We start from the raw sequence: 15,644 nt of genomic DNA, 5'->3' as shown, positions 1-15,644 counted from the left end.
TCAGGTTTTGGAGCTGGGCCGTTTGGGGTAACCAAAGTGAATGAAAATTTCAATATTTATGGCTTTTTCAATCCTTCATAACATGGACTAAATTTCATCTTTGGCCGCTCATTCGAAAAACATGAAAAACACGATAAACTATCCCACCGGCATGATAGCATACAATTCAAGTCGTGGAGCTGGGCCTTTAGAGATAACCAATGTGAACGAAAATTTCAATATTTATGGCTTTTTCAATCCTTCATAACATGGACTAAATTTCATCTTTGGCCGCTCATTCGAAAAACATGAAAAACACGATAAACTATCCCACCGGCATGATAGCATACAATTCAAGTCGTGGAGCTGGGCCTTTAGAGATAACCAATGTGAACGAAAATTTCAATATTTATGGCTTTTTCAATCCTACATAACATGGACTAAATTTCATCTTTGGCCGCTTATTCGAAGAACATAAAAAACACGAAAAATATCCGGCCGGCACGATATCTTACAATTCATGTCGTGGAGCTGGGGCCTTAGGGGTAACCAATGTGAATGAAAATTTCAATACTTATGGCTTTTTCAATTCTCCATAACATGGACTGAATTTCATCTTTGGCCGCTCTTCCGAAATAGATGAAAAACATGAAAAACTATCCGGCCGGTATGATATCTTACAATTCATGTCGTGGAGCTGGGGCCTTAGGGGTAACCAATGTGAACCAAAAAAACAATATTTATGGCTTTTTCAATCCTCCATACCATGGACTAAATTTTATCTTTGGCCGCATATTCGAAAAACATAAAAACACGAAAAACTATCCGGCCGGCACGATATCATAGTATTCAGGTCGTGGGGCTGGGCCCTTAGGGGTGACCAAAGTGAATGAAAATTTCAATATTTATGGCTTTTTCTATCCTTCATAACATGGACTGAATCTCATCTTTGGCCGCTCATTCGAAGAACATGAAAAACACGAAAAACTATCCGGCCGGCACGATATCATACTATTCAGGTCGTGGAGCTGGGCCCTTAGGGGTAACCGAAGTGAATAAAAATTTCAGTATTTATGGCTTTTTAAATCCTTCATAACATGGACTAAATTTTATTTTTGGCCGCTTATTCGAAGAACATGAAAAACACGAAAAACTATCCGGCCGGCACGATATCAGACTATTCAGATCGTGGAGCTGGGGCAATAGGGTTAAGCAATGTGAACGAAAATTTCAATAGTTATTGCTTTTTCAATCCTTCATAACATGGACTAAATTTCATCTTTGGCCGCTTATTCGAAAAACATGAAAAACTATCTGGCCGGCATGATATCTCACAATTCATGTCGTGGAGCTGGGGCCTTAGGGGTAACCAATGTGAACCAGAAAACCATTATTTATGGCTTTTTCAATCCTTCATACCATGGACTAAATTTTATCTTTGGCCGCATATTCGAAATAATGAAAAACACGAAAAACTATCCGGCTGGCATGATATCATACAATTCATGTCGTCGAGCTGGGGCCTTAGGGGTAACCAATGTGAAAGAAAATTTCAATACTTATGGCTTTTTCAATCCTCCATAACATGGACTAAATTTCATCTTTGGCCGCTCATTCGAAAAACATGAAAAACACGATAAACTATCCCACCGGCATGATAGCATACAATTCAAGTCGTGGAGCTGGGCCTTTAGAGATAACCAATGTGAACGAAAATTTCAATATTTATGGCTTTTTCAATCCTACATAACATGGACTAAATTTCATCTTTGGCCGCTTATTCGAAGAACATGAAAAACACGAAAAACTATCCGGCCGGCATGATATCATACAATTCAAGTCGTGGAGCTGGGCATTTAGAGGTACCCAGTGTGAACGAAAAAAACAATATTTATGGCTTTTTCAATCCTTCATAACATGGACTAAATTTCATTTTTGGCCGCTTATTCGAAAAACATGAAAAACTATCCGACCGGCATGATATCATACAATTCAAGTCGTGGAGCTGGGCTTTTAGAGGTACCCAATGTGAACCAAAAAAACAATATATATGGCTTTTTCAATCCTCCATACCATGGACTAAATTTTATCTTTGGCCGCATATTCGAAAAACATAAAAACACGAAAAACTATCCGGCCGGCACGATATCATAGTATTCAGGTCGTGGGGCTGGGCCCTTAGGTGTGACCAAAGTGAATGAAAATTTCAATATTTATGGCTTTTTCCATCCTTCATAACATGGACTGAATCTCATCTTTGGCCGCTTATTCGAAGAACATGAAAAACACGAAAAACTATCCTGCCGGCACGATATCATACTATTCAGGTCGTGGAGCTGGGCCCTTAGGGGTAACCGAAGTGAATAAAAATTTCAGTATTTATGGCTTTTTAAATCCTTCATAACATGGACTAAATTTTATTTTTGGCCGCTTATTCGAAGAACATGAAAAACACGAAAAACTATCCGGCCGGCACGATATCAGACTATTCAGATCGTGGAGCTGGGGCAATAGGGATAAGCAATGTGAACGAAAATTTCAATAGTTATTGCTTTTTCAATCCTTCATAACATGGACTAAATTTCATCTTTGGCCGCTTATTCGAAAAACATGAAAAACTATCTGGCCGGCATGATATCTCACAATTCATGTCGTGGAGCTGGGGCCTTAGGGGTAACCAATGTGAACCAGAAAACCATTATTTATGGCTTTTTCAATCCTTCATACCATGGACTAAATTTTATCTTTGGCCGCATATTCGAAATCATGAAAAACACGAAAAATTATCCGGCTGGCATGATATCATTCAATTCATGTCGTCGAGCTGGGGCCTTAGGGGTAACCAATGTGAATGAAAATTTCAATACTTATGGCTTTTTCAATCCTCCATAACATGGACTAAATTTCATCTTTGGCCGCTCATTCGAAAAACATGAAAAACACGAAAAACTACCCGGCCGGCATGATATCATACAATTCAAGTCGTGGAGCTGGGCCTTTAGAGGTACCCAATGTGAACGAAAATTTCAATATTTATGGCTTTTTCAATCCTTCATAACATGGACTAAATTTCATTTTTGGCCGCTCATTCGAAAAACATGAAAAACACGAAAAACTATCCGGTCGGCATGACATCATACAATTCAAGTCGTGGAGCTGGGCCTTTAGAGTTACCCACTATGAACCAAAAAAACAATATTTATGGCTTTTTCAATCCTTCATACCATGGACTAAATTTTATCTTTGGCCGCATATTCGAAGAAAATAAAAAACACGAAAAACTATCCGGCCGGCACGATATCAGACTATTCAGGTCGTGGAGCTGGGGCCATAGGGTTAACCAATGTGAACGAAAATTTAAATATTTATGGCTTTTTCAATCCTTCATACCATGGACTAAATTTCATCTTTGGCCGCTCATTCGGAAAATATAAAAATCACGAAAATCTCTTCGGCCGGCATGAAATTCTTCAATTCCATCCTGAAATTGATCCCTAGATGTAGCTTATGTAAACGAAAAATTACTACTCGCTAGATCTTTCATTTTTCTATAAGATTAACCTAAATTTATTACATTCACGCATCTAGAAATTCAATTCAAATATCGAAAATGACGAAAGTGTGTTTGACCGTGGGGGAATGAATGGTGCCCGTGGAGCTGGCCGGCCGGGAGCTAACCTTACCGGCGTCAAAATGAAACCACATATTAAAAAACCGTTTATTAAATATCTTCGAGAAATATCAATATTGAATATTAGAAAATAGTCTCATCAGTATAAGATAATTTCCGATTTTTTAGCTTGACAGAAAGATATTTCCAATCTTTTGATTTAAGTCTTCACCTATAACTGCGGTAGACATATTTACAGGTATCTGTATACATGCAAGCCTTCAGCATTATATGAAAATGTCTTACTGGCTTTCAGAATATTTCATTCCATTGTTTTTGAAATGAATGCACAGTTATAAATCATCGGGATAATCAAATTTGCTTCAATCTACGTCTTCATTTTTGTTGACATTCGCAAATATAATCGAATTCTGAATGAGTTTCAAATTCTTACGAATATATTTGCATAATGATTATGCTTATCTGAAATAGAAACATATGTTGAAATTGCTGAGTGTTTTGATTCAAATTTGTTTTTGGTAAACAATAATATTATTAGTGATAGGACATTACCTGTCGATAAATCATTATGTTTATGTCTGCTGAATTCGATATGAACTCTGTATATCGACTATTTGACTTTGCCAAGCGACTAGAATGAATGTATACTGAATGTTTAATGAATACACCGATAAACTAGGAGAGCACGTGTCAAAAATAATCAGTTCTCGCCAATTATGTATTTTCATTGAAAAATTTACTGCAATTCTTTCTTTTAAGTGAAATACCTGTACAGGTTGTCTCAAATTTGATGCCAATCAAAAGCATCTCGAGAAATATAAGACTTAAAGAAAAAACTTCAAGGACCCCCGATCTCTTTTTTCGAAATAATAAGATAACTGAAAGCATTATTCGTTCTCGAGATGGGGTTTCTGAAAATTGACTGTTTAAAATATTTTGGTATATCTTGGTTTCTGTTCGAGATATTCGAAAAATTCTAAAACTTTTTTTCAGTAGGTAATTGTTATGGTTAGGAGTGTAACAATATTTTTGCTGACTTCGTGCAAAAAAGCATTTAATTTCAATTTCAAATAAATCTACTGAACTGCCATTCAAGGAAATATTTTCGATTTTTACAGAAATATCCTCCAGGATGGAGGAAGTGCTATAGATGCTACAATAGCTACTATGATTTGTAATGGAATATACACGATGCAGAGCATGGGAGTTGGGGGCGGATTTTTCATGACTATTTACAGTAAGAAGGAAAACAAGGCATATACACTGAATGCAAGGGAAAAAGCACCTCTAAAAGCCGATCCTGAGATGTTTAGATCTAGTCCGAACATTTCGAAACATGGTGAGTTTTTTTATTATCCAAAGTCAATGTCTCAATTCTGGTCGTCCAAATTTGATGGTTGAATTTGAAAGTTCCATCAAAAAAGTATGAAAAGTAAGCTTTGCTTGCTCTTTAAAATTAATATTGTTGTTATATTTTCACGGAATTCCATTTGTTGATATTTGCTTCAACATCTTAATTTTTTTGAACACAAATGTAAATTCGAAACTCTCAGGTATGTGACATGCGATGAGAAATTAGGTATGATAACAACACATCGTCATTTATTACATTTTTTCGAGGAAAGGAGAAGGCATGTATGTAAAGGGTGTTTTTTTTTAGAGCTATAGAACTTTAAATTGCGATAAAACAACGATGGATCATTCGATTGACATGAATTTTATTGATCCGCAAGATAATCTTGTGGCATTACATTTCAAATATGATTTCTGGCATATGACCGCTACGGCTGGCTCGGATGTAGTCCAATCTGGACGTCCAATTTTCGATGACTTTTTCCAACATTTGTGGCCGTATATCGGCAATAACTTTACAGAAAGTAGTCTAGCGGTGTTAAATCACAAGCTCTTGGAGGCCAATTCACAGGTCCAAAACGTGAAATTAGGCGGTCACCAAACGTATCTTTCAATAAATCGATTGTGGCACGAGCTGTGTGACATGTTGGGCCGTCTTGTTGGAACCACAGCTCCTGGACATCATGGTTGTTCAATTCAAGAATGAAAAAGTTAGTAATCATGGCTCTATACCGATCACCATTGACTGTAACGTTCTGGCCATCATCGTTTTTGAAGAAGCACGGATCAATGATTCCACCATGAAGCGCACCAAACAGTCAGTTTTTCTGGATGTAACGGTGTTTCGACATACACTTGAGGATTAGCTTAACTTCAAATGTAGCAGTTTTGTTTGTTGATGTAGCCATTCAATCAGAAGTGCGCTTCATCGCAAAACAAAATGAAATGGACGTAATGCGCGGTACGTATTCCGCACAGAACCATTATTTTCGAAATGAAATTACACTATTTGCGAGCGTTGTTCAGGCGTGAGTCTATTCATGATGAATTGCCAAACCAAACTGAGAATAAATCACTTAACAGCTGTTAAATCGGTTGCCATCTTGAATAGTAATGCCAACCTAAAGTTATATACCTCGAAAAAAACACCCGTTTCTTTGAAGCTTAGACTTTCCTCCTTTTCCATTAGGTATACCGTCTGAACCGAATGATGGAAGAAGGGCATGCAAAGTTGTCTTTTTGGTATGAAATTTTTCAAAACTCGACTGTATGACTGTATCTATGACATCTAAGAACAAAACTTTGAATCAAATCGAACCGTTTCCGGAGAGATGTTTTGAGATCAGATCAGAACTTATCATTATTATTTCTTATGGAGGGGCAATTGTCCTTTATAATTCGAAGTTATCATAAAGAATTTAGTCTCCATCGCCTCAAAGATAAAATTAAATTCTCGAAAATTGGTATTTCTATTGTAAATGAAGAGTTGCATATTCATTTCACAGAAGAGTAAGAGAGCATGACTTAGCCTGTTAAGATTGTTATCTCTGTGATTATTACCAGAGAATTTTTCCTTTCAATTACCTGTCGTATTCTCAAATGCAAGGTAAAAGGTAAAACAAGTTATGAGTTATTCAAGTAGGTTTTTGACATTTTGTCAGTTGAAATTATATTTCTAGACAAAAAAAGTATATCCGGCTCAATTTTCGTATAACTCTCTTCATCGTGAGTTTTCAAATGCTTATTAAATTTCAGTTGAATCTGACAGATACATTCTGAGCTGCCTATTGAAACTTTTTCAATTTTTTTTCTCTTCAATGAACTTTCGAATGAGCATTCCTTCCACCATAATAGAACTGATTTCTTGATTTCAGTTATATCAAATAGATATTTATCAATTATTGAAGAAACAGAATAACATAAGCATATACCTTACTATCGATATCCTAACTATGATAACTAATTCAACCAAGATATTCAGACCCTGAATCTACGCTAGCATATTCTTTGTGAGAATTGTGATGTATGCATCGAAAGGACGAATTGAATCAATTTTAAGCTTGAATTCTTCAGTATTGAGATGTATTTAATCATTCAAAACCACACTCCGCCCGAAATCCGAAAAGTAGGTAAATAAATGTGGACAAAATGAGCGCAAAAATGAATTGAAGACTACACAAAGAAGACAAATATATTCATGGGAACCTCTTTTTTAGTCGATTGATGAAGCATAGAATGATTTAGCTCTCCAAAATATCATTAGTGGTATTGTCAACAGCCTAGTCATAACAATCCCATTTCACATATCAGATTGCTTATCATAACGATTATTTGTTTTACTCTTTAATTATCGGTTTTTTTAAAATTAATTCAAATAATAACAATTAAGTATGAATAATAAATTGAGATTACCAACTCAATATATGCACAGATGTTGTTTTGAACAAAATTCTAAAATCATTGACCCAATGTCGTTTTGATTTCAGGTCCTCTTTCCATAGGTATCCCAGGGGAATTGATGGGATACCATGAAGCCCATAAGCGATTTGGGCGTCTTCCTTTCGCAAAGCTTGTCGAACCGTCTATTGCATTATGTGAAAAAGGATACCAGATGAGCAGACACCAAGAAATGTCTCTAAGATTGAATGATATCACGAATGACACGAACCTTAGGTAAATATTTTGGAATTTATTGCTCAGGTTTGAAAAAAGTAGGCCAAGCAGAAGGGAAAACCACTCTCCCGTATTATCTAGAAGCGTGGAGAACTTGATATATCACTCTTAAGACGTCAAGGCTTCCTGTACAGGTTACGCCATGGCTAATTCTCATATTTCAAAAAGTCTTCCTCGTGGAGTTTCATTCTACCATGATCTTATGGTCTATTGTGCCCCTTATCAGAGCTGTTCTCGTCACTTGTAGTCTGCAGCTCGCTCTCAAGTTCCACAGTTCTAATGAACTGGAATCTCAAGAATTTAGTAGGTGGCTGTCACGTTTGGTTTGCACAACTCCATTGGTAAAACATGCTCACAAAATGTCATTCTTTCAACTCTTCAAGAAAAGGCCTAAAAGTATTCGTTTGAATTTAGATAAAGATTCATCCTTTTCAACCCCCTTAAAACTTTGGCACCAATTTTGTCAACATGATTTCGATTCGAAAATTAAACTCAAGAAACATATTTATAGGGAATGGTTCATGACTGAAGATGGAAAATTCAAGAAAGCAGGTGACAAAGTTATACCGAAGAAGTTTTGCGAAACTTTGAAGATACTAGCAGCTGAGGGGCCATTAGCTTTCTACAACGGATCTCTGGCGCAGATAGTAGTAGAAGACATTCAAGCTATAGGAGGTATAGTCAGCAAGGAAGATCTTTCTTCTTATACGTAAGTTCACACATAAACCTTTCAAAATCGTGAAATTAATCCCAATTATCTTCAGGGCAGAGTGGATGGAACCAGTTAGCATTCGCTTGAGGGATGACGATACCTTTTATTCAATCAAACCACCTGGATCTGGTGTACTTCTTGGCTTCATATTAGGCATACTGAATAACTATAATTTTACAGCAAATGATATAAAAAATGATGACAGTACGATTCTCACATATCATCGTATCATAGAAGCTCTCAAGTATGCCTACGCTAAAAGGACTGAACTTGCTGATATGGATTTTGTCAATATTAGTTCAGTGAGTATACTATAAGTATATCCTAATTTGTAGGAACTTGATTATGTTTCAAAACAAACAAGTAAAAAGTAAAGCTAATTCACCAATTCATGTATCACAGTTACATAATGTCATAGACATTCATAATAACCATATTTGAAGTACGTTGCAACATTGTTAATTTTTCACAAAAAAGAAATATTTTGAGCTTTATTTATAAGTGTGATTTTTCAACTAATTCTGGTTAATTTTAGGGTGCAAAATCCAGAATAGATTTAGTAAGATTTTGTTTATTAGATCTAGTTTCTGAGATTTGCTACTTTTGTGGATATTAAACTTAATAACTATTACTACTGTCGTTAAGAAAGACAAATGTATGCAAGTCTTTATTGACAGAAATACATGGATTGAATAATTTATTACAAAGTTACATGCATTAGTTACATATCGCTAAAAAACCTTCAACAGTAGTCAGCCATCATTTTTAGTTTTAATGTCCTGATGAAATCTTCAACCATCATTTGCCTCATTGCAAATACGGAAGTATTATTCTTCTTCTAGTGATCAAAGCTTGTTTTCCTTGAATCAAGACAACTTTTGATAATCCAAGCTTTATATTCAACTCGGCTCTCTCAAAGGAATAAAAAACAAGTATATTGTGTTATCCATTTTGTTGTCCAATAATGAAGTTTATCATTTTCAAAACAACACAAATTGCTTGACCTACTGCCTTTAAATCATGAGATTGACCGGAGCACGTTAACCCAGTATGAGAAGATTTTGACTAGTGTTAACCAAAATGTATCTCAAAAACTAGAACTGACAGAAAATTTTGATGGTGTTTCAGAAATCAGCACATCAAAAATAGTCTGTTTTTTTTTCATTGTGTGTTATTGGAAATGATAGTTTTGAAAAAAATTCTATTTAAAGATTCTATTTCAAGGTTTTTATTTTCTAATTTATTGATGTGTTATTTTTAGCTCATAAACAATCTGACAAACGCTGCTTATGCTAGGAATATATACGAAAAAATAATTGACAACAGCACCAATAACGATCCAAAATATTATGGTGGAGTAATATACAACAAAGAGGAGCATGGAACAGCTCACATTTCTGTCATATCAGAAGAGGGAGATGCAGTTTCTGTCACTAGCTCTGTGAATATTTAGTGAGTAAAATAGAGTTGTATAAACACACTACAGAAATGTATAGACTCAAATAATGATTTTATGAGCTGTTATTCTATTCGATCATAATTAGACACAAATATTATTTTTTACTATATATTTAAAATCAAGAACGACGAACTGCAGTCACGATATTCACCAAAGAAACATTGGTAGTAAATACACGGCAAAGAGTAATATTTGAATTTCCATAGAGACATAGAGAAGAAAGTTATTCAACTCCGATATATTTTTTTTTAGTTTTGGTTGTGGCTATACTTCCAATAGGACTGGTATTATACTCAACAGCGTTATGGATGACTTCTCATTTCCATTTTTCAAGAATTATTTCGGATTGCCTGGATCGCCCAACAATAATTTGCAACCTGGAAAGAGACCATTTTCATCTATGAGCCCATCAATAATTGTGGACAAGAACAATAATGTGAAGCTTGTTATTGGAGCATCTGGAGGAAGCAAAATAACCAGCTCTGTAGCTGAGGTAAATTTGGAGAACAGTTATTAAATTCAAGATTCGGGCTCATGAGAAATTTCCATTTATGTATACAGAATTTGAAATATTCAGATTTTATTAAAATCCAATAATTTCAATTCATTTATTCAGGAAGAGACGGATTGAGTCAATTTCTTATTTTCTCGAATAAATGATATGAATCTTCTTCTTCTTCCTACTTTAGCTAGGGAATTCTCCCTGTTTGCTAGATCTTGGCATCACAGATGGATCAAAAACAGAGAAGGGCACCGGCATTGGGATATATGGACCTAAACTGAGGATCTCTAAAGCCCTGGGGCGTGAGCCCTCAATTCTACAGACCGAGATAATGGCTGTTTATGTATGCGCTCAGGAGTGTCTCAAAATGAACCTCGAGGGGGCGCATATCTACATCACCACGGACAGCCAAACCACGCTGAGATCCCTGGAACCGTATTATCAGGGGTCTTTGCTGACTTGGGAGTGCCGTAACACCATAAAGCTACTGGCCAGAGGAAATAAGGTGACTCTACTATGGGTACCAGGGCACAGTGGGGTTGAAGGAAATGAAAGAGCGGATGAACTCGCGAAAAGTGCATCAAGGTTAAGACCTTCTGGACCTGAGCCTTTCTGTGGGATAGGAAAAGACCAAAACAAAGCTGCGGTCCAGCTATGGGAGTTGAACAGTAGGACAATCCACTGGACTAAGACTCCTAGACATGCTCAGGCAAAGAAATTCGTGGAGATTTCACCTACCTACGCCAAAAAGCTCCTGAAGCTGTCGCGAGCAGAGCTTCGGGTGATGGTGGGACTGCTGACTGGGCACTGTCGGTACAAACATCATTTGTACCGTATGGGAAAGTCAGCAGACGAGATTTGCAGGCTCTGTGGATCGGAAGCAGAAACAGCCGAACACTTGTTATGCAAGTGTCCGGAGCTGGCTGGCCTAAGAACCATTCACATGGGTAAGCCGGTCCTGGATACCAGAGAGGTAACGGCCAAGGCCCCTAAGGAGGTTTGTCAATTTTATTAACGTCGTTGAGGACCTCCCTGGGTTTCTATGATAAGTAGGGTAGTGAACAAAAGATCTGCATGGTCGCAGTTCCCGGAAGGCTTACCGAACCAAAACGACCCCAGTTCAAATAATAATAATAATAATAATAATAGACCTTGGCATCTATTCAGTAGATGAGGAAAACCGAAATTTGTCCCCATCTGTTCAGTAGGCGTCCAGGTTTTTTTTTGCATTGGATCGTTCATGTTTGCAGATGTATGCAATTCTATCTGACACCATCCTATCAACATAGTCTCTTCATTCCTTTCTTCTTTGCCTACTCCACTTGACAACATCCTGTTCACTTAACCTTTCTCTAATTGACTTGCTGATCTGTCGATCTCTCATTGTTGCCCCCATCAAGATCTTCATTTCTACATGATATGAATCAGAACACCGAAAAATAAAATTTCCTTGAAGCTTGAAATATTTGTATTTTATACTTAGTTCTGTTGATGTGGATGTAATCAATGTTCTCGTAGAATTTGGTGTTTTGATTCATATCATCCACCAAATTCTACGAGAACATCAACAGAATTAAGTTTAAATTACAAATATTTCAAGCTTTTAAGGAAATTTTATTTTCCGTTCATAGTGTTTCTAATCAGTTCAGTGTTGTAATCGATCGATTTTTCAACGTCTTGTGATGTGTATTAGAAATACCTTACTGTTATATTTACTCAATGATAATTATAGTAAGAATGTTAATTCTGTGGAGTCAGTGTTACTTCTTCACTTTATCCATCAAATTTAGGATAAATTGCAACTTCGAATGAAAAATGTAAATAGATTTAATGAGAAGAAACAATAGAATATACTAAAATTAAGAAATTTACCACAGTTTTCATCTTCATTCAATTATTTGTTTTTTATTATGAATAATTTGTACCTAATCATTGATACATTGTCTTGAAGATTTACACAAAATTCCTAAAAGATTTCCAATATTTTTCATATTAAGTTTCTGAAAAACAAATAAATTGAATGGAGCATTTTGAAGTGATTACTTTGAATTGTCTATAGTGCTTATTCTCAATTTTTTTACTGAATCTTTTATTTGATACCATTTTTTTTATTTAAGGTCATCATGAGAACCTTATGGTTTGGACAAAATCTGAAAGAAGCTGTTGACGCTCCTCGATTTTATCATCAGTTGTATCCAATGGTTGTGCAATACGATTATGGAGTGTTACAGGTGAGAATTATTGATATGTAGAGGGTTTTCCAATAAAAGGTTTCTTCGTATGATATTACACACTTGAAATTGTACTTTTTTTTTCTTTTTTATTTTCTTCATTCATTACCAAGTGCAGGTGTCAGCCATTTTTATATTATTTATTATATTTCGCGCTGTACGTCGCTTAGGCTGAAAAGCAGAATATTTTCCTCGTTGGCGTGGGAATTTACATTTTCGAGGTACCCGTGGAGTAAGTAGTTAGGTTTTTGTCCGCTGGGTGGCACTTCGCAATCATACTGCTTTGCGTCTGCCAGCATTCAATAAGGTGCCTGCTATTTCGTTTGTTCGTCATCTTGGGTTGAGTTATAAGGTACTGATGATACCTAACAAGGGTAAAACCGGTATATCGCTACTCTCCCTCAATGACTCAGTCTCCTTGGGTTAATTTCGATTATGATTCCTACGAAATAGTCTTCTGTTTGACAATGGTTATGTTGATGGCATATTTAGGGAATATTATAAATTTCTTTCCTTTGTTGATGTGTGCATCGTTTCATTTTTAGCAATGACTTAGTTTTTACTTGTCAAATGTAAAAAGATGATTGTTCAACTGTGACAGCTTCCCAAATAGCGAGCTATTCAAGATGAAACCTCTTGCTGGAAACCCCTCATTAGGGAATTTTTGAATCTTATTGGTACATTCCTCATTCAAATTAACACTATCTAAAAATCAACATTAATTTATATATTTTCTTCACAGCAAATCGTGGAAGGACTGGAGAAAATAGGTCATAAAACAGAAAGGACCTTGGGTTCGTCTTCAATAATTTGCGCCCTTCTGAAGACAGCTCAACAAATTGTGGCAAATGCAGATTACAGGAAGGGTGGAGAAGTTTTCGGCTTGAACTGAACCAAAACGATACCTTCTTAGCAAGAGGGAAGCCAAAGACTCTAACTGAATTTGTATTGTGCTAAATGTTACAACCCCATCTTCCTATTGATGCTCATCGTTTCAAACCAATACTTTGTTTCTTCTTCTATTTATTCTGTAGCTTCCTTCATTCTTCACCTCTTCCGTGAAACTTTACGCTATAGTGGAATATTTCTCGAATATCCCCCATGCTCAATGTTTCCAGAATGCTTTCGAAAGCTTCGTTCCAATTCAGTATTTATATTCCTTGAACCGAATGTATTATTTTGCGAATACTACTTACATTTATGAGACAATGCTTTGATGTGAAGATTGCTGTTTTAATGTAAATATATTTATACGATTTTATTACTGTTAATATGTAAAATAATTTCTCTCTCTAATGAAAAATTCGAAGTTTTATTTTTGCGTTTGTTACTTTCCCTGGACAACCACATTGGATCTTCAAAATACTCCGAAGATTCGATGAAAAGAAAATGCTGACATAGAATTTACACAAATCTTCATTACATCGTTCGTCTTATACCAATCCTACTTTGGAATGTCCTAGTGACTCTTATCAAAGTGAAACTACTTCGATATTGAACTTATGCTTTCTTGGAGCCTATACCTTGACGTTGTACTCAGCTAAAGAGCTCTCTTCATTTATCAGAAGAAGTTTGGAAAGCAGTGCCGTAGACAGGAATACCTGCGGGATATGAAAATACAGAGACCCAGCGCTTCCGCCATTCTGAGTCTGACAAAATGGCGAATTACAAATTCAACATCTTTGAATTTGTTTTAACGAATCAACCTTTCTTTACGCTTTTGTAAATCGTCTAAAGAATGATACCAGAAAGACTCCCAAAACAAATACAATGCGCAAAAAAATTAACGCACATTATGGAAATCTCAAATTTATTCCACAACTGAAGGTGTTCTCAATGATAATTATTTTCATCAGAATTATGCATGCATATGTTATCCACTTTCGACGTTTTTCTTCAATACTGATGTTTTTTCCCAGCAGGAATAAAAAAATATGGGATTATCAGATTTTGAATGTATTGCCTCCATTCTGAAATCAGTTGTTCTCGATCAATTCTAGTGATCAATAGTTTTTCTTTCGTTTGATTTTCTACACTCGATCGCTATGCAACGCGAAACACGCAATTTGACCCAAGAGGAATGTGACCAAGCGGTAGTTTTGCGAGACGAAGGGTGGACATACACAAGAATTGCAGAAAGGTTTGGAGTTTCCCATACAAGTGTGTCCAGAATGTTGCAGCGATTCAGGGAGACAGGTATGAATGTCCGAAGACCAGGACAGGGTAGACCACAGGTAACAACTGCCATTCAAGAACGTTACTTGACAGTTTCTTCGTTGAGACAACGGTTTGCAACCGCTCGCCTCCTTCAAATTCAGCTTGACCAAACTCATGGGGTGCAAATTAGCACTCAGACAATAAGAAATCGCCTCAAAGAATATGATTTGAGGCCTCGTGTCGCGGCAAGAGGCCCAGCTCTTACCCCAGCCCATCGAAGGGCGCGTTTGGATTTTGCGAGAGAGCATATCCATTGGGAAGAGGCTGATTGGAAAAGTGTTCTCTTCACAGATGAGTCTAGATTCTGCCTCTACCATTGTGATCGACGTCCCCTTGTATACAGACGTACACATGAAAGATATGCTCAGTGCAATTTCCTGAATACAACTGGTTTCGGGGAGGATCGATTATGGTATGGGTGGAATATATTTGACTGCTCGCACAGAACTAGTGGTCGTTGATAATGGAGCTATGAATGCTGATAGGTATATAAGGAACATTCTTGAAGAGCATGTAGTGCCATTTGCCTCATACATTGGTGAAAATTTCATTTTTATGGACGATAATGCCAGACCCAATCGTGCGCGCATCGTTCAGGAGTACCTCGAAGAGGTTGAAGTCTCTCGAATGGAATGGCCAGCAAGAAGTCCAGATCTCAATTCGATTGAGCAAGTTTGGGACAACCTCAATAGAAGGCTGAGAAGTTCAGAAAATCATCCAGCTGCTCTTAATGACTTAGGAATCCAACTCAGAGAAATCTGGGTAGGCTTAGATCAGAACATTTTAAGATCACTCCTTTTGAGTATGAACCGTCGTTGCCAAACTGTAATTAACGCAAGGGGTGGAAATACCAAGTATCAAATGACTTATCAGCATTCCAGTATTTT

At 36.5% G+C, this 15,644-nt stretch overlaps 1 protein-coding gene across 4 annotated transcripts in view; it reads left to right on the top strand.

The window, feature by feature from the left end:
• Window positions 1-13,855, top strand: part of LOC123682572 (glutathione hydrolase 1 proenzyme-like) — a 66,955-nt gene extending 53,100 nt beyond the window's left edge. For all 4 annotated transcript variants that reach the window (XM_045621283.1, XM_045621282.1, XM_045621281.1 and 1 more), the window contains 8 exons: window positions 4,729-4,949; window positions 7,450-7,636; window positions 8,148-8,345; window positions 8,401-8,650; window positions 9,610-9,800; window positions 10,060-10,300; window positions 12,427-12,540; window positions 13,283-13,855. In XM_045621283.1, coding sequence (XP_045477239.1) covers window positions 4,729-4,949; window positions 7,450-7,636; window positions 8,148-8,345; window positions 8,401-8,650; window positions 9,610-9,800; window positions 10,060-10,300; window positions 12,427-12,540; window positions 13,283-13,432 — 1,552 coding nt within the window. In that variant the 3' untranslated portion in view covers window positions 13,433-13,855. The remainder of the gene's footprint in view (window positions 1-4,728; window positions 4,950-7,449; window positions 7,637-8,147; window positions 8,346-8,400; window positions 8,651-9,609; window positions 9,801-10,059; window positions 10,301-12,426; window positions 12,541-13,282) is intronic.
• Window positions 13,856-15,644: the final 1,789 nt, after the last annotated feature.

The sequence above is a fragment of the Harmonia axyridis genome, chromosome 6 (genome assembly GCF_914767665.1).
Source record: "Harmonia axyridis chromosome 6, icHarAxyr1.1, whole genome shotgun sequence".
Classification (NCBI taxonomy): Eukaryota; Metazoa; Arthropoda; class Insecta; order Coleoptera; family Coccinellidae; genus Harmonia; species Harmonia axyridis.
The sequence above is the reverse complement of the archived record's forward strand: the minus strand, read 5'-3'. Positions and strand labels throughout refer to the sequence as shown.